The sequence below is a fragment of the Clarias gariepinus genome, chromosome 1 (assembly GCF_024256425.1).
Source record: "Clarias gariepinus isolate MV-2021 ecotype Netherlands chromosome 1, CGAR_prim_01v2, whole genome shotgun sequence".
Lineage (NCBI taxonomy): Eukaryota > Metazoa > Chordata > Actinopteri > Siluriformes > Clariidae > Clarias > Clarias gariepinus.
Window position 1 is genome coordinate 30,551,335 of NC_071100.1, and position 26,212 is coordinate 30,577,546.

Below are 26,212 nucleotides of genomic sequence, written 5' to 3' on the forward strand. Positions count from 1 at the left end.
CCCTGGCAGGAGAATACAACACTGTATCTAACCACTGTACATCCCTGTTGTAAAAAGGTTCATTTATGACACATGGGCATCTTGCTTAATTGGCACATGTGGCTTTGCATGTGTACTTTATGTCATCTTACATCTCAAATCAGGACATACACATAGAAGAGTCAATGTGCGTAACTTTGGTAAAGAGCTCAAATCACTATAAAAGGGCAGCCCAATACTTACAACTGTAACATCATCCCTTATGCTACACTTTCTCAGGTAACAATGCCATGACACACAGTTACGTAGAAATGGCAAAAAGATTATAAAATTTTGTTATACTATTGTGCAGTCAGGAAAATTTAGCAGTATTTAGCACTCATCAGCAAGCTCTTAGAGCTTAGCCTGTTCTACAGAGCATTTACAATCAAGCAAGAAGCATACAGACCAAGCATGTTTCATCAGCTCTGCTTCTCATATTAATGGGCTATATCACTTGCACACTCTCTCATAATGCATTTGTTGGTCATCTTGCTGACCTGAAGCAACTTGCTGACCAAGATCTTCCCTCTACTCAATTAGTCTCTCTGACCTGTAACTCAGTTTAAACACACACCAGTACCTCCTTCATTACTTCATCCATTTGACATAAAGCCATCCCCATTCCCTGGCACACACACACACACACAAACGCAAAGTTACACTTACGTCTTTCTCACATTTTCTTGTCTGCTTGCTACTTCGCCACTCGTCCCTGTCTGTTTTTCTCATCTCCACTCTCCTGGCAAATCCATCATGCCGTATCTGTTTACATTAAACGCGTGGCACTGACACCTGAGTCTTCCAGGAGCCTCCAGCCGTGCAACTACACACACACACGCACATGTTGCTATCTTAGTGGGGTATTTTCAGAGACTTGGTAAATTGTGTCTAAAAAAAACCTGTAAAATTCTATTACACTACTGTAAATGCCATGTTCAACTTTCATTCTAACCTCAGTGACCAAAAGGCAATATTTTCCAGTTTTTAAAATAACTGCTTAAATTTTCCAAGGTGAAAACTGTCATGGCATAAATGTGATTTTTTTTTTACAGTGTAGATCTATAAACTACAGGTTGCCATTTGCACACGTATCTCAACCTGAATAAATTTGTATTATGAGAAAATCTCATTTTAAAAGTAGTTTTCCCCAAAAAGTACTTTATTTAGTACTTAAGGAAATACATTTTTACCAAATTTATTATAGCTTATGGACTGAAAGAGTTATTTAATATTTAAAATGTAAAACCTATTTGATTACCAGCATCAGTCTCTGCCTTGTTATGTGAGGTTAAAGTAGATGTGAGCAAAGTGCACAAATCCTGTTCTTCAATAAAAGTAGAGATACCCTGGGTAAAATATTACTCACAGCGAAAGTATAAGTGCCCTGTTTACCATTTTACAGTGGTAAAAGTACTTTAAAAATATTACTCTGTTTCATCACTGTCTCAACGTCTGATTTCAAAACACCTGCTACATGATTAGGGAAGGCAAATCTTGAAAATACTTCCTTTTTTAAGAATCATGTAGACATATGTAACTTTCATCACTGCAAGCACTCTTCTAATTTTTTAAGGATGACGAAGATCATAATGAATGGCAAGGAGCACCACAAAAAGTTGAAAGCTTAAGTTTCCAAAAACTTTCAAAAATCGTGTTTAGTTGGCAATTTCTTTAGACATTTGATAGCATTTACCCCAGACTTTATTAGACTGCCTTTTTAATGTACATTACTAAACCATGTCCAGGTAATTTCATTTAAAAGCTAATTATCGGTAGAAATCATTTGATCAAAGGCATTTTTAGACACTTGTGTCTGCTTTCTAAAACTAAGTAACAGCAATAAATAGTAGCTTACAGTACCTCAGGTCATCACAAACACAGTACGAAAACATTCTCTTTTTTTTATTATTATTATAATTATTTCTGTTCATTACAGTGTGTTTCTGGTCTTACATAATGATGAAAAGGTTATAACTGCAAACAGCAATATCACAGGAAAACTTGAGTAATCTTCCTCTGCTATTGAACAAATAGTGCAATATGAGCGTTTATTTACTAATTATTTCAATAAACAAGATCTTCTTGTAAAAAATCTGTTCATTTTCTCTGTAACTACCTGTCATGCAAATAAATTATTGTAAAACAAGTAGTTCGTAGTAGTAGCAGTTTAAAGTTCACAATACATCTACTTATTTATTTTACCACATCTGAAAACCTATTTTAGATTCACAAACTATGTAATAATTTCCATATTATGTTCAACATGTGAAAAATATTGGCATTTAAAAGAAATTATTTTGCTGATGAGGCTGAAAAAATTAAATAATGTTTTAACTAGTAAATATCACCATAATCTTTGAATTACAATACAAATGTTGATAACAAGTAAACATGCTGCAAAAAAAATTGTCTTTTTCTTAATGCTTTTCTGATGGCTAAACTTCAGTTAGACCGTTGGGTGACATGAGATGATTTGAAACTGTTGTCTTAAAAATGAAAAAAGAAAAGGCAGAACTCTGCTCTTGTCTGTAAGAAAAAGCTGCTGTACTAACAACTGTACTTTCATGCAATCAACCTCATTCAAATATGGTATATTATGTTATGTACCATAAACAAACGGTCCATGATAAAATGACCAAATGTTTACACACTGTTAAATACACTCAAAGAGAAACTTTGCAGTCACTTACAATGGCTATGAAAACTAATAACTTCCCTCTTCCCCATCATAGTTCCTGTCTTAAATATGTACAATGACCTAAAATGATACAAATCATTTTAACCATCTTTAAAACCATGCTACTGTATCTTTACTTTAATGAAAGTACATCACTGCAAAGCACATGAACCACTGGGCAGAAAGTCCTGTACGTAGGTAGCCACTGCCTTTGTGAGGTACGTCATCGTGCCAAAGCGGCCACTGGGTGCGCTATCGTACAGGAGCCGACAGATGCCTGTGGCTGTGTCTCTTTCTAAAATGTTCTCTTCAGCATTAAGAGCTTTCTGTAATAAAAAAGGAGAATGGTTACATTTTTAAATAAATCAGGATTTTACATTGTTGTTGATGAAGGTATAAATACATACTTAGCTCTTAATCTGGAATGAAAATTACACCTTTTTGCCACACACCCAGATTTCCCAGACATTACGCCTTGCTTTACATTTACAAACACACATGCACATACACACACTTGTACCTGGTCCTGATAGAACATGTCATTTGCGATGTGGACAATCTTCTCCACATGGATGATGCTGCCAAAGCTTTGAATATCAACATCAGCCAGCATGGTGAGCACCAGGATCGCCTCCACCAGCAGCTGCCTGTACTCAGGCTGAGGCACTCGGTTCAGGACTGTTTCCACATGCACAGCAAACTTAATCTCACCTGGTGTCATCTAAAGAGGCAGAATAAAAAGATTTCCTTGTTAGCAATAAAACTCGATTCAGGGCTGTTCAAACCCAGTCATGGAGAGTCAGTGTCCAGCACAGTTTGTAATTCACCAACACTGAAACTAACAATTAACTTCTTATTAGATCAGCTGAGTTTCAGGAGAGAAATCACAAAATTGTGCTAGATACTAGCCATTCAGGCCTGTTTGAAGAGCCCTGACTTAAACGTCATTTTTTATGCATATGTGAATGAATTGGTTTTCACACTAGCCTGATGGGACATGGGCTTCTGACTTCTGTTTAGATCTTTGTGAAATAAACCCACACACACATACGGCCTAATTTAATACAATAATCACAAAAAAAACAGGTTAGGCTAATGTCAAACCTCTCTTGTAGTGGACGATGGGAGAACAAAGCCTTCAATAGACAGCCCATGACACTATCAGAAAGAGGAAGAGAGAGAGGGAGAGGGTTGCATATATTTAATCTTTTTATAGTTCTATAATTATAAAGTACTTGCTGAAAATACAGTGTCTATTTATATGGCTGTCAAATTGTACAGAAAGCCGTACCATGGTAAACATTTAATCAGCAATACAATACAATGTGAAGGATAATATTTAGATTTACATTTTCACTACTGGAACCAATGCATGTTCAATGACAGTCATGAATCTACACTAAAACAGCTGAAAATAAAAAATGTTTGTCACAGATTTTAATATTTTGTAAATAATTGCGAAGTTGGATGTACTTAGATAAAGTTGTCATTTTGAGACAGATGAGAAATGAACTGTATATTAAACACTTAAAAGTTGGCTCAGCATAGGACATTCAGTAAAGAATCAGAATATACATGGAGTGGAAAAAAACTTCATAAAAAAAACTATTTTGTAGTTATTACCATTTTAATACAGAAACCCCGATTGTCTCCTTAATTCCTACCAATCTCTCTTTCAGTGAATTAGGCTAATCTGCATATACTCTTGAACTGTGGGAGGAAACTGGAGTAGACGGAGAAAACCCACCAAGCACGGGAAAAACATGCTACCGCGCACTCCATGCACACAGACTTTAAGGTGGGAATCGAACCTAGACCATAGAGATGCAAGGCAACAGTGCTAACCACTACACTACCGCACGCCTTTAATGTTGTTAACAATAATTAAGTAAGTAACAGTATTTAACTGATGGACAATGTGTCAATAAAATGTTCTGTGTCTAAATATCATGGTTTCTGAATGTTGGCCAACTATAAAATGTTGAGCAACCTTGTTGTGGCCACAAACACTTCTTTTTTCACTGTGCATTCAATAATTATACATGGATTGGGTTCTGTTAAGATGAAAGAAATTAAATACAAACAAATGCAGAGCAATTAAAATGCTCAATGCACTGCCTGAACGGGTGCGTTTCTCATTAATGCTAAACCTTGCTCTCCTTATGTGCATTACTTTAAATTATATATAACTTGTAGGTTGTGTACAGATGATTCAGTTAAAGACTCACATAAACATTTTGTTTGGAACTGCAATGAATTCATACATACTGGCCAAAATCTCTGCAAATGTAAACATAGCAAATGTGTTTGGAATGCTGCTAACCTTCTGCAGAATCTTCCAGACTTTCTGATAAAATCCTACTGGAACTCTGTTGAGGGCTCCATCCAGCCTCCTCCTGCGAAGCCACTGGCCCTGACGGCTATCGAGCGCAACAGGAGCACTCACAGAGCCATCAAATGACTCCAACGAAGAGAGACGGTGCTTGTAGCAGTCACATAAGTGAGTACATACAGTACATGTTATTATCGCTGTTATTATCGAACACACTTAAAAAGGAAGTTATAAATAAATAATAGCAACAAGGGCAATGCATTCAGGGTATTTTTAGTTAACTAGTGGCTTCATTAAAAAAAAAACTAACAATGAAGAATTTTGAATAAAACAGAGGAAACAAAAACAAACCAAGACTTACAACACACTCTGTGGTGTCAGTATCAAAGGACTGTCCTAAGAAGGTCTACAGAGGGAGAATCAAAAAACAGAAAACAGTGTAAAGTTAAGGATTTCCAGTACAATTCTGCTGGAAAAAGCTGTTCTGAACATTTTCACACAGACCACACATTAATCACACTAACATGCATGCTAGCCAGGAGAAAACCAATCACTGATCACAGTAGCTTCTTTTTTACCCATTGCGAGGTGGTGATTCTGTCAGCATATTATTTATAAATTGTATACAGTGGTACTTCAGCATACAAAAGCCCCACCTGGCGAAGAACTAAAATTTTGCAAGAAATTTGTCTCGGTATACGAAGCATTTTCAGCAAACGAGCAACCGAGCCAGTCGTGTGCGCGTCCGGTGTGTGTACAGTCCTGTCTAAATGTTTTGATTGTTTTTATAAGCAAAAAATTTAATCATAGTGTAAAAAATTGGTAATATTGGTAATATTTTTTGGTGGCTGGTACGGATATTTACTTACGGCTGATTTATGAAATGCATTTTCTTCTGGGAAAATACGTTTCGCAATACAAATTTTCACCTTAAGAACTCACCTCCGGAATGGATTAAATTCGTATGCCGAGGTATCACTGGACTACTATTTTGTATACAGAGATCCCTTTAAGCGTTAGTTATTACAGCAAGTCTGAAATTTTTCTGATTGCTTCAAAGTGAGCCAGACTGAAGCATGGCATGATTCACCTTACTCTGAGTAGCCCAAGATAATCTCCTGTCTTCCAGCTGAAAACGAAAACACAGTTTGTTCTTACCGCTCCCACAACAGAGGACAGTTGAGTGAGAAGTTAAAGTTCCCTATACCAGTGCTGCTGTCTGAGGCAATACAACAAAAGGGATGTGGCACTGTACTGGTTGCTAAGTAATTACTAACCAGCTTCATATCACTCTTCAGTTTGCTGATGCCAGCACGCTCACTTTTGGTGGCACCCACATGGCCAACTTCATGTATGGAGATGCCAGGACTCACACCCGTATCTACTAAACAGAAAAAAACATGGTAAAACACCGTAAACAACTTGGTAATTAATGAAGTGTGCTGAAGGCTGAGGGTTCGTCCACACGAAGCCTGTGCGTTCCCTATTCGATCCTTTTTTTTCGTAAACACGGCGTCGTCTCAAGAAATATCTGCGTATACACGAAACCACTGTAAACGGTGTAGTATATATGCCAGACCAGTATGGGGCGCTGTAATTCTGCCATAGAGATGCACTATACACGGAGAAGAAGACTTTGAGCATGCGCAATTTCTTTGTGTTTAGATTTTTAATGTTCAGTATATCTGAAAACTGAAACACCAAGAATACCTACAATATCTACAATGTTTTACATGTAGCATGAAATAATTTTCCCCAATATTGATATTACTCCTTCATATTGCCCAGCTGTAAATTGGACCTACTGTATACCTTTGACCATGTAAATCTAAAAAATCTATTTGCATACTCATTCATCTGATGTCATTTTCAAGAACCTTAAACCTGACCTTTAAACGTGAACTTTTTTCTCTTTCTCGGGTCACCACATCGTATCAATCAATCTGCATTTTATTGGCATGAGTGTTTTCCCGGATTCCCTTTTTGCTGCAGCCCACCCATTTTCCCAGGCTTGGGACTGGCACTGAGGGTATACCCCTGTATTTTAGTGCCTGGGTATTATATATCACTATATGGTTAAGGGCCTTGCCCAAGTGCCCAACAGTAGCCACCAGGCAACTCCCAACCCTCTGAACGGCTAATCAAGCATTACAGGCCCTCAACCGCTTGAGCCACCACTGCCCCCAAACTTTAAATGTGTAGTTAAATAAAAACTAAAATTACAAAAAAGATTAACATTCTGTTATTTACAGAGAAAAATCTGACATTGATCACAGACTCAGAAATAAAACTGGTAAACAATAAGACAATTGAGCAATCTACATTTTGCAAAACATAAGTAACTGACCATGCCTCTGCACCCCAAACTCTTTGCCACTGAGGATGTGATGTAAAAGATTCTTCATCTCAGAAGGGCTCAAACTCATCAGACTTTCTGTGGCTTCCTCATCTGGAATAGAGATACAGTACATAAAGTCATTAATCAATCCATTGATTTAATACAGAAAAGATGTCATTTTGTTTGGAACTATGTCTGTAGTACCTGAACAGTTAAGAGACTGGGCCAGTTCAGTTGCCATGACCTGAATGATGAGGCCGATCCTCAGCCTAAACATCTCACTGAACAGACCTGGCTGTGTCCTGATGTTCATCGCCAGGTACACCATAATCTCCTGTCAAACACACACAGAGATTTCATTCTTTTCACACAAAAAAATGACAAATTATATTATTTTATATGAAGATTCCTGATGTTTGAGAGTCAAGAGTGCATTCAAACCTGAGTGAGGATTGAGATTGTTATGTTGTTCTCACTGGCCTCATCTATAAGTTTAACCAGCAGGTCAGGTGGCATTGGCCTGCACCAAGACACAAATCAGACAGTATTGTAGCTGCAGTTGTAGACACGATGTTGAAATTCTAACATTTTAATTAAATTAACTAAAACATTTTGAACTAAAACAAATTGTCAAGAGTGTCCATGTCACAACTCACGCAGTAATGGTCTTTTCTCTTGGTTCGGGAGGTAAACCTACTGTTAAGTGCTTTTGATGAGCTAGCAAATCAGAACAAGCCTACAAACACAAACACACACCTCATCATTAGGCGTATTCTGTAAAACACCTTAAACCAAAGCTAAATTATCGAGAATAATAATCTCAAAGCTCTAAGACTGCCAACTTACCCAGTCAAGCTCCTCCACCTTTTTGCGTAGCATGCCGGAGATCATACGGATGAGGCCCCAGCAGCGCAGGTCTCCTGCCTTTTCATACAGCTCCAGCAGCAGACGGTGCACTGTAGTACCTTTACCATGAAGCTGTGTATCCCAATCCATCCCTCTAAAATAACACACAATAGTCACACTTAGGAGCATAAATTACTACGAAACAGTAAAGACAGGCCAAAACATTGTTTTACATTGTACACATTTTGCATTATGTTTGTAGCCTCACATTATGGGTGAAGTGAAACCCCTTGTGTACTTAACACAAACTGAGTTAAAACCTTGAGGATAACTGCACAACCAAACTTTTGATATTATAAATGAATAGCATGTTACCAACATAGACATATTAGACATTTAATTGTCAAGCAAACAAACTATTAAAGATATTCTAAGCTACACATTAGATGATAATGCCTATATATATATATATAAACAAATATAAAGGTGAAAGCTGACTTGTCTTTAAAGAGGATGTATAGGATGTCTGCCTGGTCTTGGAGACCCTGTGTATCCTTAAGCAGCTGAACCAGAGCCATGTAATCTACAGTTCCATCAGCACCACGGGGCAGGTTGAAATCTGATGACACAAACACCTGTGGGGCCTAAAGTAGAAATAATTAGCTACAGCAAAAAAGATTTTTTACTTTTTCATCTTTCGTGTGTATATGCATAAATGGTTGTGCATATACCGGGCTTGGTTCTGATCTAGAGGAGTCTTTTAAGTTAAGAGACGGTTGAGGGGATCGGAAGAGCTTGGTGGGCAAATACATTTGCACATCTGTAATAATAAAAGCATCAAAAAAACAACATGGATGAAACGCATAGGCAAACTGCAGGGGGAACACAATAAGCAGTAGCGATGCTCACTATGTAGTTGAAGATCTTTAGCCTTGTTGACTAAAGACACCATCTCTCTTGTTTGATTGGCTGCAGCCCTGAAGCGGCAGAGCCCGCTGACATTGTCCTCTGCTTTCATCACCCGCCGAGGCACTGCTGTGGCCAAAAGCTGATCCAAATACTGTGCAAGATCATCTCCATCTGCAAGGAGAAAAGTGTCTGATGATGTGTTTGCTTGGAAGTTGGATAAATATGAACAAAAAGGTCTAAAGAAATAAAGTAAAGGAACTACTTAAATACCTACATAGTATCCAAAAATATATATCCACAAATAAAAACATTCATTTTAGTTCATCTCTAACAATGAATCAATACATTGAAACAAACTCAAAAATCATCCAAAAACCAGCTTCACATTAGTTGATGCAGCAAACAAACCACTAGAAGCATACAGAGGAACATAACTAGCCGGCTCTCCAACACGCTTGGATATCATTAGCTAATAAAGAAGCAATTAGAGCCTCTTTTAATTTAAGATATGGTTGAGAGATGGTGAGCAAATAGAGTTTCGACAGATGCCTACAAGAGTTGAACATCCTGTATTCACAAAGCTTCTTGGAATTCTCTCAGAGAGCTCCTATCTTAGCTAAAAAGTTCTAGCTGGGAGTCCTAGACTAAAAGCGGTTTAGAAAACTTCTCAGAGCAACTCTGAGTAAGGAAAGTACAAAAGCCTTTATCTTTAAGGGTGATGCAGCAATTCAAGGAATGTTATTGGTTGATAAAAAAAATAACCTCTGACTTCTGCAAAGGTCTTGAAATGTGCTCTTTTTGTGAAGAATATATGATAATATAATAGAGAGTGAAATCATGTTTGTATATGAAGACATTGTACTGTATAATCATGACTACAGGCTACCTTCTGCGAAGTTTCTGTTATAGGCTAGATATCTTAAAGATAATTCAACAGCCAAATGTTGAAATGTGTCTACTTTTGAAGCAACCAATGGGCACACAGACGTAACTATATTTAAGTTCTTACATTTATTTACTATACTGATTTTATTACTTTTAATCCATTTCAGATTGATAGGAGCAAAATGGCTCAGCTTTTTACCAATTTACATGATTGCAGGACAGTCTATTTAAGTTGCACTATTGGATGGTATGTAGTCAACAATCCAAGAGAGATGGAAGGAAGTAAAAGAACAAGAAAACCAAATTGGATAGAAGGTGCTTAAAATTCCTTGCCATCACATGACACAACGCTTCTACAGATGCCTACAATTGCCTACAGAAGGCCACACATGATCACATGGTTTATACTGTACAGTGGACCTGCATCAGACCAATGGGTCATAAATAGCTTTAGCACTACCTCAAAAAAAATTTCAACAGGATTTTAAAATAGACGCCCATGCTGGCAAACTGCTGACCGCGGTGGGTCACCCTTTTAAGCCACAATCTAACCCTACAATATCCCAAGGCTCATCAGTATTTGTGGATTCATAGCAACTGGTGAATATGTAAATAGCAAATATCAATTGGTGCAAGCAGGAACTGGGCAGCATGTTATAAAAAGAAAAGATTTAGAATTTTTCTCCTTCCAATGATTTTAAATTATAATAAATATTTTAGGGAAATAATAACATGGTTTTTATGCTGATGGTAATGTTTCTTGTGGCTGTTCCTCCTTACCATCACTAATGCTGAGATCATGCACAGTGCCTTCACTATGAAAGCTGTACTCTTCATCCTCATCCTCACCCCAGCTCAGACTGCTGGAGCGAGGTTTACCACTATCCAGGAAGCTTAGATGAGCAAAGCAGGATGTGGTCAAGAACTCTGACAACTTTCCCGTCTGTATCCTAAAAAAACAGAGAGGTGAAATTAAATATCTGCCTAAAACTTGACAAAGGAATGGTTAATTACATGTCTCATACTGATGCTTGGCTCTGACCTTGCTCCTCCATAATAGCCATCCTGAAGTTTCTTCAGAGTGGCCAATACTACAGGGTCCAGGTCTGTGTGGTTCTCAGCTGAAAATAAAGTTACATCACTTCATGAGGAACCATGTCTCTCCTTGTGGTTGTGCCTCTTTAAAATCTTTAAGCTGGACAGTTTTATTTTTAATTGCCTTTCATTATAGTTGGATTTTTTTTTTTTTTAATTTACACATAATTTAGAAAAGACAGACCTATTCAACCTACAAGTATCATAATATTGTATGATTGGACATGATGCGGCAGGATTAAGCGATCCACAGTATCTCGATTGCAGACAGACTGTCTCATTCTAGAAAATGTTACCCTGCATTCAAGGGTGGGTAGTAACAAGTTATATTTACTCCATTACATTTACATAAAAAAAAATTACTTCACTGAGTAGTTTTACTGCACCATACTTTTTACTTTTACTTAAGTAGATTTGTGAAGAAGAAGCGCTACACTTCGCCAGTGGATCTACCACATGACTGTGGTAGACAATAATTACATGACTCCGTTTGACTAATCAGTTGCGATAACAATAACCAAATGTAGTCACATGACCACACACACATGACGTGATAGACAGCGAAGGAAACATTTCGCGGTTAGTTTAGCTGTTTTATTTAATGTTGCAATGTTAACATATATAATTGTCAAATAAGCTAGAGGCAAAAAAATATACGTTTCTTGCATCAGTTTATGGTACAGTGAGACCTCTTGTACATGTTCTAATGTTATTTTCTTTCTGCTGAGCCATTTGGAGGGCAACTGAATATACAGTATAGCTTAAACTGAAAATAATTTACACTGTTCAAACATACATGTTACCTACAGTAGGTATTTGCTTCCTCCCACAGTCCAAAGATATGCAGCTATTTAGACTAATTGGCATTCCCAAATTGCCCGTAGTGTGTGGATGAGTGTGTGTATGTGTGTGTGCCCTGCAATGGATTGGCATCCTGTCCAGGGTGTACCCTGCCTTGTGCTCTAAGCCTCCTGGGATAGGCTCCCGCGACCCTGAATACCGGATAAAGCGGTATAGAAGATGAGTGAGTGAGTAGGTATTTGATTCAGAAGCTTTATGTTGAAAAAAGTGAGATTAGGAAAATTTGTTTTCTGTTCCTTAATTTGCTATGTTGTAAAGATATTTAGTCTTATTTATCCATTTTATTTTTTTTATTTGGAAATGTCAGAATGTGTACATTATTTTATCATTTTGCTGCTTACATAATTATGTACTTGAGTAGTCTTTTTACCTAATACTTTTTTTACTTTTACTTGAGTAAATATTTTGGAGGACTACTTTTACTTTAGTAATATTATTTTGAATTACAGCTATTTTTACTTAATTACAATTTTTGGCTACTCCAACCACCTCTGCATGCATTAGGTAGTGATTGACTACTTAACCAATTTCCATGATCCAACCGACAGACCATTATGAGCTGCATCATAAATAAGCTTACCCAAATTTTAAATGCATAATAACCCCTTTATTGCTGTGGCATAGAATAACATGAACATCAGTCCCACTCACTCAGCATGGTCTGGGAGACAGGGAAGGTGACAGTAGGCCGGCCGGTCATTCTCCAGCGAGAGGACAAGTAGGAAAGGTCAGTACGCAGCATTTCCACAATCATCCTGCTATCAAGAGCCAAGTAAAACTGCTGGTGATCAATAAACTACCAGAAGAAAAGAGAATAAAAAATAAATGGGAAAATTTAAGAATGAAAGGAAATACACTGACTAGAAATATAACTGCATTGCACTCTTTTTCATGCAATTTACAAATAATATCCATATTTAAAATGTGTTCTCTGGTCCAGTACCTGAGGTGTAAAGGTGAAGATAGTGTTGCGGATGATGTACAGCTTTGAGGTCCCCAACACACCAATCCTGCGATACGGCCTGCCAGTAAGCCCAAGCCTCTGGTTACGTCCTTTAAGATAAAAAAAGAAACAATTAGCCAAATAAATCATTTCTAGCAGTCTGATCTGTTGGGACATTTTTTAAGAGTAGTACATGGCTCCTACCTAGTCGAGCGTAAATGTGACTTAGAACTCGTGAAGGTTGCACTCTGATGGGGTGGATGTCTGTGACTGCATCTACTGATATCCCATTCTTCAGGAGCAATTCCTTAATCTCATCATTCTCTGCCAGAATGCACACTACACAAGACCAAGTACAAATACACATAAATTCCAGGGCTTAGAGCGTTATAAGAAATTTTTAATCTATTGCAGCTGATATCATTTGTATAAAAATGGAACTTGCCTTGAACAACAACATCAGGCTTGGGAATGGTGGAGAATCTTCGGTTGAGTGGGTCTATCTCTCCGGGAGCCAGAAAGCCCTGAGGGTTTTTATTTTTATTTTAGAAGAACATGATTTTAATAATGCAATTCATATATTGAGGCCTTTTTTTTTAAAGATGTGGAAGTGTGCCATCACCTCTGCCAAAAGACTTCCCAGTATGTACAGTGACTGGCCCCACTTCAGAGGGCACTTTCCCATAGGGATCCTCGCTACGGAGTGAGGATTCATATACTCTTCATCTACCTAGAAGATTATTGTTCGATTCTCAAATCCAGCCAAGTTTCCATAAATGTTTTACTGCTGTTGTAGTAAAATTTCAATTAAATGAACCATACCCGATCAGGAGGGACACTGTAGAGTTCGGGTAGCAGACGTATCCCGTCCTTCTGTTTGATTAGTATACCATCCAGTGCCTCTCTGTACTCCTGCACCTGATAAAAGTCAGTTTAACAAATCAGAATCTTTTCCCTCCATTTATCTTTCCTAACCACTCTGTCCTAATCAGGGATTCAAAGACTATAACAAAAACACTAGGCGCAAGGTCGGAATACACCCTGGACAGCATGCCAGTCCATCACACACCACCATGAACACAGGCTTACACCTCACTTACACCTACTGTAGTGGCAATTCAGTGTATTTATCTATCAGCATGTTTTAAGTAGGTGTGAGAAAACATGATCCAGAGCAGAATACAAATCTCAACAACAGGGTCTCCTAAGTGGAGCCTAATACAAGTTGTCTCATCACCTGGTGATTGTAAAGTCATGTCCTAAGTGTGTCACAGCCATCTGTGGCCAGGAGCCAAAGAGAGCAAAACAGGCCATGCTGTCTGAGTGGGAGTTATGTCTTATTTACACTCTCATGTCAGTTACAGTGACATTGGCCAATCGTAGGTTGCACTTTCTGGCTCATGTTTTAAAATTCTATGTTTGCATAGAAAACTTTTGCACTACTGCACTTTAAAGATGGATAATATCACCATGGCGCATCATTCTATTTCTCACTTAATGACCACACTGTCCTGCTGCTGTCTGCACATTACACATTCCATACTTATTACGGTTTATTTATATACAGTAGTTCTTACTTTTTATAGTTTTACATTTTCACATACTTCTACATATTTCTACTTTATTTGCTTCTATTTTATTTAATTGTAACAAAACATAGTACATACATAGTTTGTGTATTTAATATATATATATATTTTTTCCTATTAGAATTTATGCCTCCTTACTTCCCTTTTTTCTTTTGAAGGTCACAAACAGTCATGCAAGCATTTCACTGCATAATCATACTGTGTATGGTTGTGTATGACCAAACCCCTCTCAGTGAGATAAAGTTTAAGAATACGTGATAGAGCATTGACACAGTCCTTATTTATATCTAATTTTCTCTTGATTATGGACAGCAGTTTATATCAAAAATATTTTGCAACATTACTATTTAACTTTTCTAAAATATTGGGTTTTCACCTGCTCTTGGCTGTTTAGAAAGATGCCATCAAGGATGAGGTAGGTCCAGAAGAGAGGCCATTCACATTCAATGTTCTCAAACAGTTTCAGCTCAGCAGATTCATAATACAACCTAGTGGGATCCTGTGCACACAGAGAAGATATACTGAACGGGAAATGATGATATGATAATACCAACCATTACACTGTATATCTACAATATATATCAGGTACACGTGATGCGAAATTCCTAATATCCAACCTCTTTAGGAGTTTTATGACCATCTCTAAGAAACCGACAGCAACCATATCTCCCCTACAGAACACAAAAAACACAGTTAAAAAAGGCATTCACATTCAAAATGTTACCATAATGTGTATTCTTAAATGACTTAAAATCCAACCTGTAGTTTGGAAATGATTTCCTCCTTGGTGATGTTGACTAACTCCATGTCCTCCACTGCGAAGGCCGGATATGAGATAATAGCAAGAACGCCAGCATCTACTTCTTTCGATGTGGATGCTCTGGGCAACATGGAGTTAAGAATGGACTGGACAAAAGGACAGTATCTAAAGTCAAATTATTTGTACATGTATACTGCAGTATATTCAAACCATATTCAGGTTATTCCCAGTTAAAAATACGCACAAAAAAACACAACACACTGAGTAAAAATGAGAGATACCGAAAATGTGTTTGCATTATGGTTGATAGTCCCTAAGCAAAAAACCTCCATCAAGTAGGTTTATATAGAGAGCTCAGTAATCATAACCAAAGAAAGTGTTTATTTTAACCGAAAAAAAAGTGTCAATTGCAGTGGGTAAAACAGACTCTTTAATTTCAGTTGCAAGTGAGATCAGTTTATATCATTCCTTATTTGTGTTTAAGGTGTGATTTGATTATTTTTTCAGATTAGGCATACTTGTACATCAAGTACTATTCAAATTAATAGATTAGTGGATTCATAGCCTTGGCCATGCTTAATCTATCAATTTATGGGCAATAGGCAATATTGTAGGCAATAGTTGCATTAAGGCAATGATGTAATGAAGATTTAGAATTCATTTATTTTGACTTCACCTGACAGTGCTGGATGTCGTCCGGCAGAGTATGGACCACTGAACTTGGCCCTCCTTTAGCCCCAAATAGGTTCAGATCATCCAGTGCCTCCAGTGCTGCCTACAGCAACAAAGCATCCATTCATACATTGCATTTAAACTCAAGGTTTATAACAAAAAACTCCTCTTCATCTCATCTTCTATACCACTTTATTCTGTATTCAGGGTCACAGGGACCTGGAGCCTATCCCAGGAGGCTTAGGGCATGAGGCAGGGTACACTCTGGACAGGGTGCCAATCCATCGCAGGGCACCCACACATACACACATTACAGGTAATTTGGAAACGTCAATTAGCCTAACCTTTGGACTGTGGGAGGAAACTGGAATACCCGAAGGAAACCCACCAAGCACGGGGAAAACATGCAAACTTCAGGCACACAGATATGGGAATTGAGCCTGGCCGGGAATCTAACCCAGACCCTGGAGGTGCAAGGCGACAGTGCTAACCACTACACCACCGTACAGGCCATAACAGAAACACAACATTTAAATCCACTGTGCATGTTAACACAGTGCATGTTAGGCACTAAATTAAACTTTTCACAGAGCCTTTCTACTTCAGAGTTCCGGGTTAATAAAACAGAATCAATAGTATTTTTTTCTATCAAATGAGAATAATGATTTCACTGTTGCATTGCATTAAAACAGAGGAACTGCCCTAGGAGTTGGCTGGACTTCGTGGGAGACGGGTGAAAGGAGTTTGGCAGAGCTGACCTGCTGAGTTCATAATAGGTCGAGCACACCAGTGAAAGCGTCATTAACCTCAGCGGCATTCTCAGCTGCTCAGAAGCAGTGATCTAAAGTTTGTTGGTGGGAATGTGCATGTGAGTGTGTAGCGTAAATAAGACATGGCCACAAGACATAACAGATCTTTTGTATATTTAAATACATTATTGAGACTTTATATATACTTAATAATACTGTCCTACTAAAATTTCTGATCAGCACATGTTTAGTCTGTTATACTCAAAAAACATCCAACGTTGTATACAAAACCAACTTACTTTGGCCATGCCGACAGAGCTTGCATTGAGCTCAGGGATGCCCTGATTAGTCTTGTCTCCTCTCTCCCACATTCCAAAATCCTGGCCAGAAAAGATTTATTAAAGCTGGAGTCACATAATGAAAAATTACCTACCTACAGCACACACACATGTAAAACACATACTGTAATTCTAGTTATTTAGAGAGACTTACTGCAACTTTGTATGCAGCTTCAACATAAAACATCAGATTCTGGATCACATCCACTTCGTCCTGAGTGTATACAATGTGCAAACCTACAGATGCCCAAATCACAAGAGATAATCTGGATGCAGTTTCAAACACCCAAGGCTGGATTTATTTGAGCTAAGTTCATATCCAACATGATTTTAAATATGCAAATAAATCAGATAATTAATTATAATCTGTTATACCAAATTTGAAAACCTTAGACACATTTATGTATAAACTATTTTTCAAACTTTTTGGGGAGGCTGTCAGTCATGATGCACCTAGCCAACATCCAAATGGCTAATGCTAACCAAAAGCAACTGAATTAAAGGAAAAGAAAGAATGGTATTAGATTAATATAGAAATAGTAGTAAATAAATAGTGATCCCCTGAAATTTAGTTTGTTCTGTTTGCTTCGACAATTTTGCATTCTTATTAGTGTTTTATTTTAAAACTTTGACAATAGCAGACTCTTACACCAATTTACTATTTTAAGTTGGAACTGATGGGCAGCATCTCACACCAATGGAAAAAAATATCACTAGGAGGCCTATGAACAAACACTGGTTCGGACATTTAAAGCTTAAGAACAATCAGGTATGTTTTGGTAAAGATGCATTGCACGGCATACCAGAGGCCGTCATCTGCGCTAGAAAAAGCAGGAAGAGCGAGGTGGCGTCCATCTGTAAGTGGCCCCACTCAGTATCGCCCACCACTGTGGCACAAGTGCAGGTGTTGTACTTGGCATGGAGGCAGTCCATGGTGCTCTTGCTGTACTTGAATTTTTCCACTTTGTCCAGCTGAGGATCAAAAGCAAAAGTCAGTCACACAGACCCTTTGGATCGTAAATTCAGCTGTACAGGACAAAGAGAGGACAGATGTGACTGAGGTATGCCTAAAGTGTACCATTGGGAAATAAAATAACATGACGGCCTGGGGCTCTTTAAGGATTGGTATGTACACAAATCTTATGTCAGTATGTTTCATGACTGGAAAAGGTAAGAAAGCAGAAAGAGTGCTAAAATACCTGCCGCATAATGCACTGAAGTAGGCCTCGCATAAGCTTCACAACACTCTACATAGAGGAAAAAAATAAGGTTAATGTAAGTGTAAGGGAGAGAAAGAGACAAACTATAGATTAATTACAAATGGTAACAAAAAGAAACAAATGCACAGACCATGCTCTGACCTTTTCATCTCACCCTTAGATGGTAATCTGACACTGCAAAAGCTTTTCCAGTCCACACATACCAAGTATACACATAAATAGCTAGTCACACATCTCTTGAGTATATACAATAAGGACAGCTTGGTTTACTTGAGTAGGTCACATTAGAAAAAAAATTCAAAGGTCATTCTTTACTGTGTGCCAAAAGACTCCATACAAAGATAAGTTGTAGCAAAATACCTAACAAAATGTATGATTCTTTTTTTCCCCCCCAAACACATCCTTAAAAATGCTTATGATAAGAGAATAACTTATCATAAGCATGAAAATGCCAATCATACAGAAAAAGTGTTTTTAAGTAAAAAATACTATTTTTAAAAATGTATTGCCCATAGACATTTGGGAGATTAATATAAGATGCAGATTAATATTATAAACAGATAATATAAACAGATTTCCTATTCCCCACCCTCCACTAATTTCAACTATTGACTAGGTTACCATGCATTCATTTATTTTGCACCCTTTTGACATATTACGCTTAATCATGTTTCCCATTCAGGTATAACTCAGGTCTGAAAAGTGTAACTGGGTTTATAATCTGTATAATGCACCACACTTTGCACACCTGACTGAATTCCTGAACAGATCATTTTTCCAGGGTCAAATCCTTCAAGTCCTCTACCTGCTCTAGCTCGTAAGCTTTGGCCTTGTCCTCATCTCGGTCTGCATTCTTCCTGTAAGCTAGACTCAGAGCCCACACTGAGATGATGCTGTAGACGTTATCCCTGACCCAGGCATCGGGCTGTTCCTCACTCGCAGGAAGAAGACCAGTCACTGGATCCTTTACATCATTCAAACAATTAAAAGTAGACAAAAAGAGACATTTGCAAGATACACAAGATTAATGACTAGTCAGTGTATATATTTTAAAAGCTTGTTGATCAACAAAGCATGGCGCTATACAATCAATTGTCACTATAAATAATTTGAATGCAGCAAATGTTTTAAGGATCAGGCATTCCCATTGCACTCCCTGAAGGTTCATGAAAACAACTGTATTGGGCTCTAAGCCACCTTGGCCAAAATCGTAATTCACACACTTCTTTAAAAGTACAGCCCCCTTTTAAAGTTGCCAGGTAACCTGTGACCAAACTGCGTAAGTGACAGATCTGTCTGTGGGAACTTCACACAAAATTGTTTGTGAACACTACTCGCACGTTCAAGGAACTCGGCTGGGAGTCATTGCCACATCCCCCGTACAGTTCTAATTAAATGCCATTAAAGGAGTTCCTGGGAGGCCAGCTTTTAGGGCATGAAGCAGGCGGTCTAATCATAGCTCCGGCATATTGAGAAAACTTTCTACCTTGATAGTATCCAAGAGGTAGTGAAAACTGAAAAGTGCATCAGTATAGATGGGAATTATATAGAGAAATAAAGGAGTTTTTACTCTCATGTTCTGCTATTCTGCACAATCAAAGGTCACGAGTCTTGACTTGAACACCCCTCGTATAACGGATTACTTTGATTGTGGGGGAAAAAAAGTTAAATGCAGGAAAGAAAAGAATGTAACTGAACCGACTGAACATTACAGCATGCACTGGACAAAATGTATTCATAGTCTTTCTGTGTATGCGACTTTCACAGAACTCTGCAAGATGATATGTATGAATTGCAATGCCAGGAAACAGTTCAGCAAGTGCACAATGTTCTAGTTAGGAAAGAGCTGAAAATTGAAATAGAGTGTGGATACTATACATATTTGAAGCACATATAACACTAGCCAGATCAGATCTGAACTGTAAATGATACTGGGCCAGTTACTGTAGTTTGTGTGTTATGATGCTAAACACAACCAGTTCTGGTATTAAAAACAAAGCCTGCTTCGAATTTTAACTAGAGAGGAACTGATAGTCTCAAGTCACACTGATGACAAGGAACAAGTAGGACAAATATCACACGTTATCCCACATTGTGTGTGTGCTCTTTAAACAAGTGAACATGGTCGAAGATAACATTCTGAATCATCCACTTCATTCAGCTCGTTTCCATATATGTACGCACCTGATGCCGAAGGATAGTTTGTTGAATTATCCGAGCATAGTTGTCGAGTTTGACTCCTGAATTACTGCGACTCCTCATTTTCGCTGCTCCTTCAGTCCCCGAGTTTCATCCTTTAAAAAGTTTACGAACCGCAAATGTAGTTCAGTCGAGTTCCCGTAAATCTACAGACTGCACATATCCAAAGTAGGGTCTACGAACCGGTAGTGCATTAATGCAGAGCTGCCAAATATCGTTACACTGTAACTATTTACTTGTAGCAGTTTCAGCCTTTGATGTGAGACCGTCCGCGGCTACAAAGTAACACTTTAAAGTAAACAAACACGCTAGGTGCGGTGTTCCGGAAGAGTAGAGTTAAAGTGTACACATTTAAAGTGCAATTGAAATGAGCTTAAAAACTGCCCTACTGCTGCGTATGAAACCAAAAGCTAACATGTGAATTAAATAATCAGGCTTGTATTTTGATAGCTAGCTTTGAAGCAGGAGAAGAGCAGTGAAGTGTGAACACCTCGCATGCATACCAAAAACCTGAACAAGAGCGCCAACTATGGGCTTCGCTTCACACAAAACGGAAGAGACTACTTTTAATAATCCGAACAGCCAGAGAACCAGACAATTCAAATTCAAATTCAAATTTTATTTGTCACATACACAGTCATACACAGTACGAAATGTAGTGAAATGCTTATACGACTGCCAGTGACCCTAAAAGAGAATGAAAGCTTATAATAGAAATAAATATGAATAAAAGAAATAAGATAGAAAAATTAAATAGAAAAAATTAAATTAAACTAGGAAAAAAAATAGAAATATGCTGTACATGAAAAATAGAAATATACTGTACAAATTGAAATATACTGTACTGTACAAGAGCATTTAAGAAATTTTGTAAGAAAGATGGTGTGCAAATATGCATGGAACAAAGTGTCTTTGTGCACTGGTCCAGGGCAATGTACATACTGCTGTGTAGAAAACTGCTTTTTGTGTTTAAAATAGTAACAAAATAGTATGGTGTCAAATTTGTTTTTAGCTGTTGCAGAGATAAAGTGAAAGGCTGACCTTTACCTTGGATTTGTTTTTTCACTAAATTTGTATCACTTTTTGCCACTAGGTGGCAGCACACACAACGCAATGTCTTCAACAGGATTCCGAATTGGAGGCGCTGCACTCTCTTTAATCTCATTCATTCATTCATCTTCTATACATCTTATCATGTTACAGCAGGGGCGTAGATTTAGGGTGGAGGGAGGGGGTGTGTCCCCACCAATATCCTCCCACCAGTGAAATGTCCCCACCAATAATTTAATCCACTTAAAAAAAAAAAAAAAAAAAAATGTGCTGTCAACATTAACCTAGACACGCAGAAAGGGATAAATCACGTTCTCTCCTTGAGTCCTCCCGCCCCCAAAACACATGAACATTTTGATTGGCTGTGCCTTTTCCTGCTATCATGTGAGAGCCTATGGCTGCGTTCAGATACAAGCAGCGCCAAATGCAGTGGATTTTTTTCCGTTGGTTGACATCCATGTGAGGATGGCGGCAGCAAAAAAAAAAAAAAAAAAAGCTGGACATAAGGAGCTTTTTTTTTTTAAAGAAAGTGAAGTGTAAGTCACTTCAAGTTCGCTAATGAATCCATCAAAGTAACGACAACAGTTAAGGTTAATGCGAGTGTTTTTTTGTTTGTTTGTTTGTTTTTACCGCTTTGAGGCACATTCATTATAGCAGGACAGGCTATAGTCTGTGAATACAGCAGATTAAACAGCTAAATGTAAAAGTATAAATATGATCCCTGTCAGTTCTCCTAATCTAATGACGACTATTTGTCAGAAATCAGTCTTGTGAAAGAAATTGATATGTTACATACTAATCTTGCCATGTTAGAATTTTGTTGACAGTTCACCAATAGACAATCCACTTCGCACAAATAGTTTTTAAAATGCATTCACTGACTTTGCAAACATTAATGATTTGATTCGAGATTTGCACACTAAGACTTAGAAAAAGTGAATTTGGGGGTGAAGTCATAGGTCCCCACCAATGTCCAGAGCAAATCTGCGCCCTTGTGTTACAGGGAGCCTATCCCAGGAGGCTTTGGGCACAAGGTGGGGTACACCCTAGACAGGATGCCGATGCATTGCAGGACATGCGCACACACACACACACACACACACACACAGGGCAATTTTGGAACATCAATTAGCCCAATCTGCTAAGGCTTTTGACTGTTGGAGGAAACCAGAGTACCCCGGGAAAAGTCCATGCACACAAACCCGAGGTGGGAATTGAACACTTGAATCTAAAGGTCCACAGTACTGCCAGTCCACTGTAAAAAAAAAAAAAAAAAAACGAACTTTTTTTAAGCAGCCTTCTAATGTGTGCATGAAATCTTTGAAAGATTTTTGTCTCTCAAAAAAAGATTTTGAAAGCAGCTGTAATCTCTGACTGTATATACACCAATCAGTCACAACACTAAGTACACCACAAAGTTGAATTAAATAACATTTATTATCAATTATATACCAGCAAACTGATGACAGGATTATGGGCATCCAGGGTTTATGTGTGCTTGTATGGAGGCCTGTCCAAATAGCTGAAAAAAGTCAATGCTGGCAATGATAGAAAGGTATCAGAACACAATGCATCACAGCTTGCTGTGTATAAAGCTTAGCAGGCAAAGAATTCAAGGTTGCTTCCTCCATTTTTCCCAGATCTTGATCCAATCGAGAACCCATGGGATGTGCATAGACAAAAAAAAAAATCAGATCTAGATTTTCCACACCCAGCGAATTCAAAGCATCCAAAGAAACTGCTGTTAATATGTTCACGCCAGACACCACAACACTCCCGCAGAGGCTGTGGCTTGAGGGACCAAAGATGCCCTGGCAGCACAATGGGAACCCACACAATATTTTGGGTTTTAATGTTATGGCTGAACAGTGTATAGACAGTGCCATAAGAAACATAAGAATACACACTCACACTATATTAATACTGATGTCGGCCTCCCCTGCCTTCCAAACAGCCACGATTCTTAATGACATGGAATCCATTAAGACATTGGTCCATATTGACATGATGGAATTTCTGCAGATTATTTAGCTGCACTCGTGACACAAGACATGCTGAATTCATTGATTCATGCTGTTACCACCAAATTCTGACTACCATCTGTGTGTCTTCATCAGACAATGCTAGGTTTGTCCAGTACACTTGTGCCCACTCTGCCGACTGCAGTCTAGTCATTTTGTTCTTGGCTGACAGAAGTGGAGCCTGATGTGGTCTTCTGCTGCAACGTTTGCTTTTTGAGACGCTTTTCTGTGTGTGTATTGTAATCACTCATTTTACTTAATTTTCAAAGCCTTGTATTGGTAATATAAGACATTCCAGCTACATATGTGTGGTAATAAAAATTTTTAATTAGTTAATATTGTTTCATTTAAACATTATGAGTAGCATACATAAAAGCAAAAAAACACTTTTCATTACACATACAAGGTGACAGTTTAAGAAATATATTTTAGGTCATTCAAAAGCATACAAACAAGCACACTGAAGCATATAAAAGAATCAAATATAATAAATAGATTATCCAACAAAAGAATGTTAATTATTCTAAAAGGATTATGTGAGTAGTATGAGAAAAGTCAGCTCTCTATCAGCACTTATAAAAAAAGGCAGAAAATATTTTTCACATAAAAAGCAATAAAACTTTAGCACACCAGAAAACTGAAAAGTAATCTGTGTAACTGCAATATCATTCTCTTCATTCATTCAACTAAGGTCTTTAATCTTTGCACTGTTGATCACACTTTCTCTCACTTTCTACTGAAGGTTATCTGTAGGTCAATGACACTCGGGTTGAAAGTCTGCCCAGGCTGTACGTGCAAATTGCTGCTAGATCTACTTGTGCAGCATTCAGGCATTAAGTTATCTAATAGCAACATTCGTTCTTATAGAAACACCCTCGCTCAAGGCTGGTTGTGTTAGCCAACTCTATTTGTATTTTATCCATTACCACATCACTAGCACCAGCCAAAATCTGACATATGAACAGTATATGATAAAACTGAATATTAAATACAAATAATAATAATAATAATATAAAAATATGTATTATATTGCAGGTTATGAGGTTTATGTTGTTAAACGGAAAAAAGTTTACTTGTACTGTGAACTTTTGCATATATGAACTTGTGTGATTAAGTTAAGCAAGTTATTTGCCCATCTAAAAACTACTTTTACTTTCTATCGACATAAATTTCTGACATTAAATTGCACATTACATTTTCTTTCACCACCTTTTTGTACAATTCCTTTAATTGCAGTGTTCTGGACAGTCAGTGACATGTGGGCTGGAGAACGTATAAGCCATTCCACTCTTAGGAATTTATAGGCTGGCTAAAGGAGCAGTGTCCTTTCCTGTAAGCATAATAATGAACATTTGTTTCTAAAAAATGCATGCATTAAACAACAGCTCACATTTCAACACAATAATGTAATCATCAGTTTCTATATTGAAATATGATTACCTGCATATTCCTGTGGAACACTCATAGTTATTCTGGCAGTATGCCCCATGGGGTTTAGTACCCATGATTCTCCAAAGGGGCGTCATACGGGCCATTCTCCTGAGTGACCTCTGAACTCCCTGCACAGAGCCTGATGCGGCTTTCATCTCTGGAACAGGGCTGGAAGTTACCTAAAACACATTTGAATATGCTCAGGTAAGATAACAGAGATTTAATATATTATTTGTTTAAAACCTCAAATATAAATTTTTGTATAGCAGGAAACATGATTCAACACATGGAACAGATATTATTATTATTATTATTATTATTATTATTATTATTATTATTACAGCTTTGTGTGAAACTACATTGATAACTCATTAAACTTCAAGGAAAGAATACACATACCTGTTGGATGAGCACCATAAACACCAAGCACCAGGCTGCAATAGCTTTTCTGCTGAAATGACTTTGCTCCTTCATGCCGAGAGAATAGGCTTAAGCACAACTTTCTCAGAACTGATGAGTAACTGCAGGCAAAAGAGGCTACTGTCACAATCTTAAGTCTCTTATATTTTCCAGTCACTAAAGAGACACCCAGTCTCCCAGTTTTCACCTCTGTCTCTCTCTGCCTCCCTCCCTGTCTCTCTTTGCCTTTTTGTACCCAGTTGTGACATCACATGTTTGCTGAATATTTGTGATGGGGATAAGCAGTCCTCTGGGGGCCTGGGTGAAATTACAGTCAGGGCTATGGGAAGTGTGAAATTAAGCAAAAATGCAAGAAGAAACAACACAAATCATCTCAGGCTTATCATCATGGGTCAATGGTCACATAACCAAGCAAGAAAATGTTACTGATAAATATAGATGATTCATCTTACATCATTCCTCTTGTTCAGGAAGTCATACTGTCATCTTCCAAATAGGCAGTTAGGACTGGTATTAACTGGTTAAATGGTTGTAGACTGTTGGTGGACCATGGAGATAAACTGAGGTCAACTTTTTGTTGTTTACTTGTTTGATTAGTGGTTTTTGTGAACTGAGAAGAGATTACAATATGAGCTTAGATCAGATGATTATACTTTCTGATCATATAATGAGATAATCATTAATTAAAAAAAAATACAGAAAAGAAAGCAAAACTGTTGCAAATAATGCACACAATGCTCTCTGGCAAAGCCCAAGCATTAGATGAATATCTGGTAAAATTCTGCAAGAAATTCTCTCTTTATTATATTGTAATGCTATATTTATAATATTTCACCTTAGTGTTCCCCTTCTTACA

The 26,212-nt window shown here is 37.7% G+C and overlaps 2 protein-coding genes across 5 annotated transcripts; both read right to left on the reverse strand.

Moving 5' to 3' along the window:
- Positions 1-1,901: 1,901 nt before the first annotated feature.
- On the reverse strand, positions 1,902-20,923 carry phka1a (phosphorylase kinase, alpha 1a (muscle)). Of its 4 annotated transcripts, XM_053496767.1 has the most exons (34): positions 20,618-20,923; positions 20,420-20,529; positions 19,041-19,199; positions 18,215-18,262; positions 17,819-17,987; positions 17,170-17,252; positions 16,977-17,057; positions 15,933-16,031; positions 15,256-15,402; positions 15,114-15,167; positions 14,873-14,995; positions 13,730-13,825; positions 13,530-13,637; positions 13,353-13,431; positions 13,112-13,246; positions 12,908-13,017; positions 12,616-12,760; positions 11,051-11,129; positions 10,789-10,958; positions 9,124-9,294; positions 8,946-9,034; positions 8,713-8,858; positions 8,215-8,368; positions 8,025-8,104; positions 7,810-7,888; positions 7,573-7,702; positions 7,378-7,479; positions 6,308-6,414; positions 6,121-6,159; positions 5,392-5,436; positions 5,022-5,180; positions 3,803-3,856; positions 3,219-3,419; positions 1,902-3,024 (listed from the first exon to the last, which is right to left on the reverse strand). In XM_053496767.1, the coding sequence occupies exons 2-34, from the start codon at positions 20,495-20,497 to the stop codon at positions 2,851-2,853; spliced, it is 3,693 nt and encodes a 1,230-aa protein (XP_053352742.1). In that variant the 5' UTR covers positions 20,498-20,529; positions 20,618-20,923; the 3' UTR covers positions 1,902-2,850. The 4 variants fall into 4 exon arrangements, with proteins under 4 accessions (XP_053352742.1, XP_053352751.1, XP_053352768.1 ...); XM_053496776.1 differs by having other exon boundaries at positions 6,308-6,411; positions 20,420-20,923; XM_053496793.1 differs by lacking the exon at positions 6,121-6,159 and having other exon boundaries at positions 6,308-6,411; positions 20,420-20,923.
- Positions 20,924-23,396: 2,473 nt separating this feature from the next.
- Positions 23,397-25,542, reverse strand: leap2 (liver-expressed antimicrobial peptide 2). The gene is made up of 3 exons (XM_053499998.1): positions 25,336-25,542; positions 24,946-25,115; positions 23,397-24,835 (listed from the first exon to the last, which is right to left on the reverse strand). The coding sequence occupies exons 1-3, from the start codon at positions 25,408-25,410 to the stop codon at positions 24,796-24,798; spliced, it is 285 nt and encodes a 94-aa protein (XP_053355973.1). The 5' UTR covers positions 25,411-25,542; the 3' UTR covers positions 23,397-24,795.
- Between the last annotated feature and the right edge of the window lie 670 nt (positions 25,543-26,212).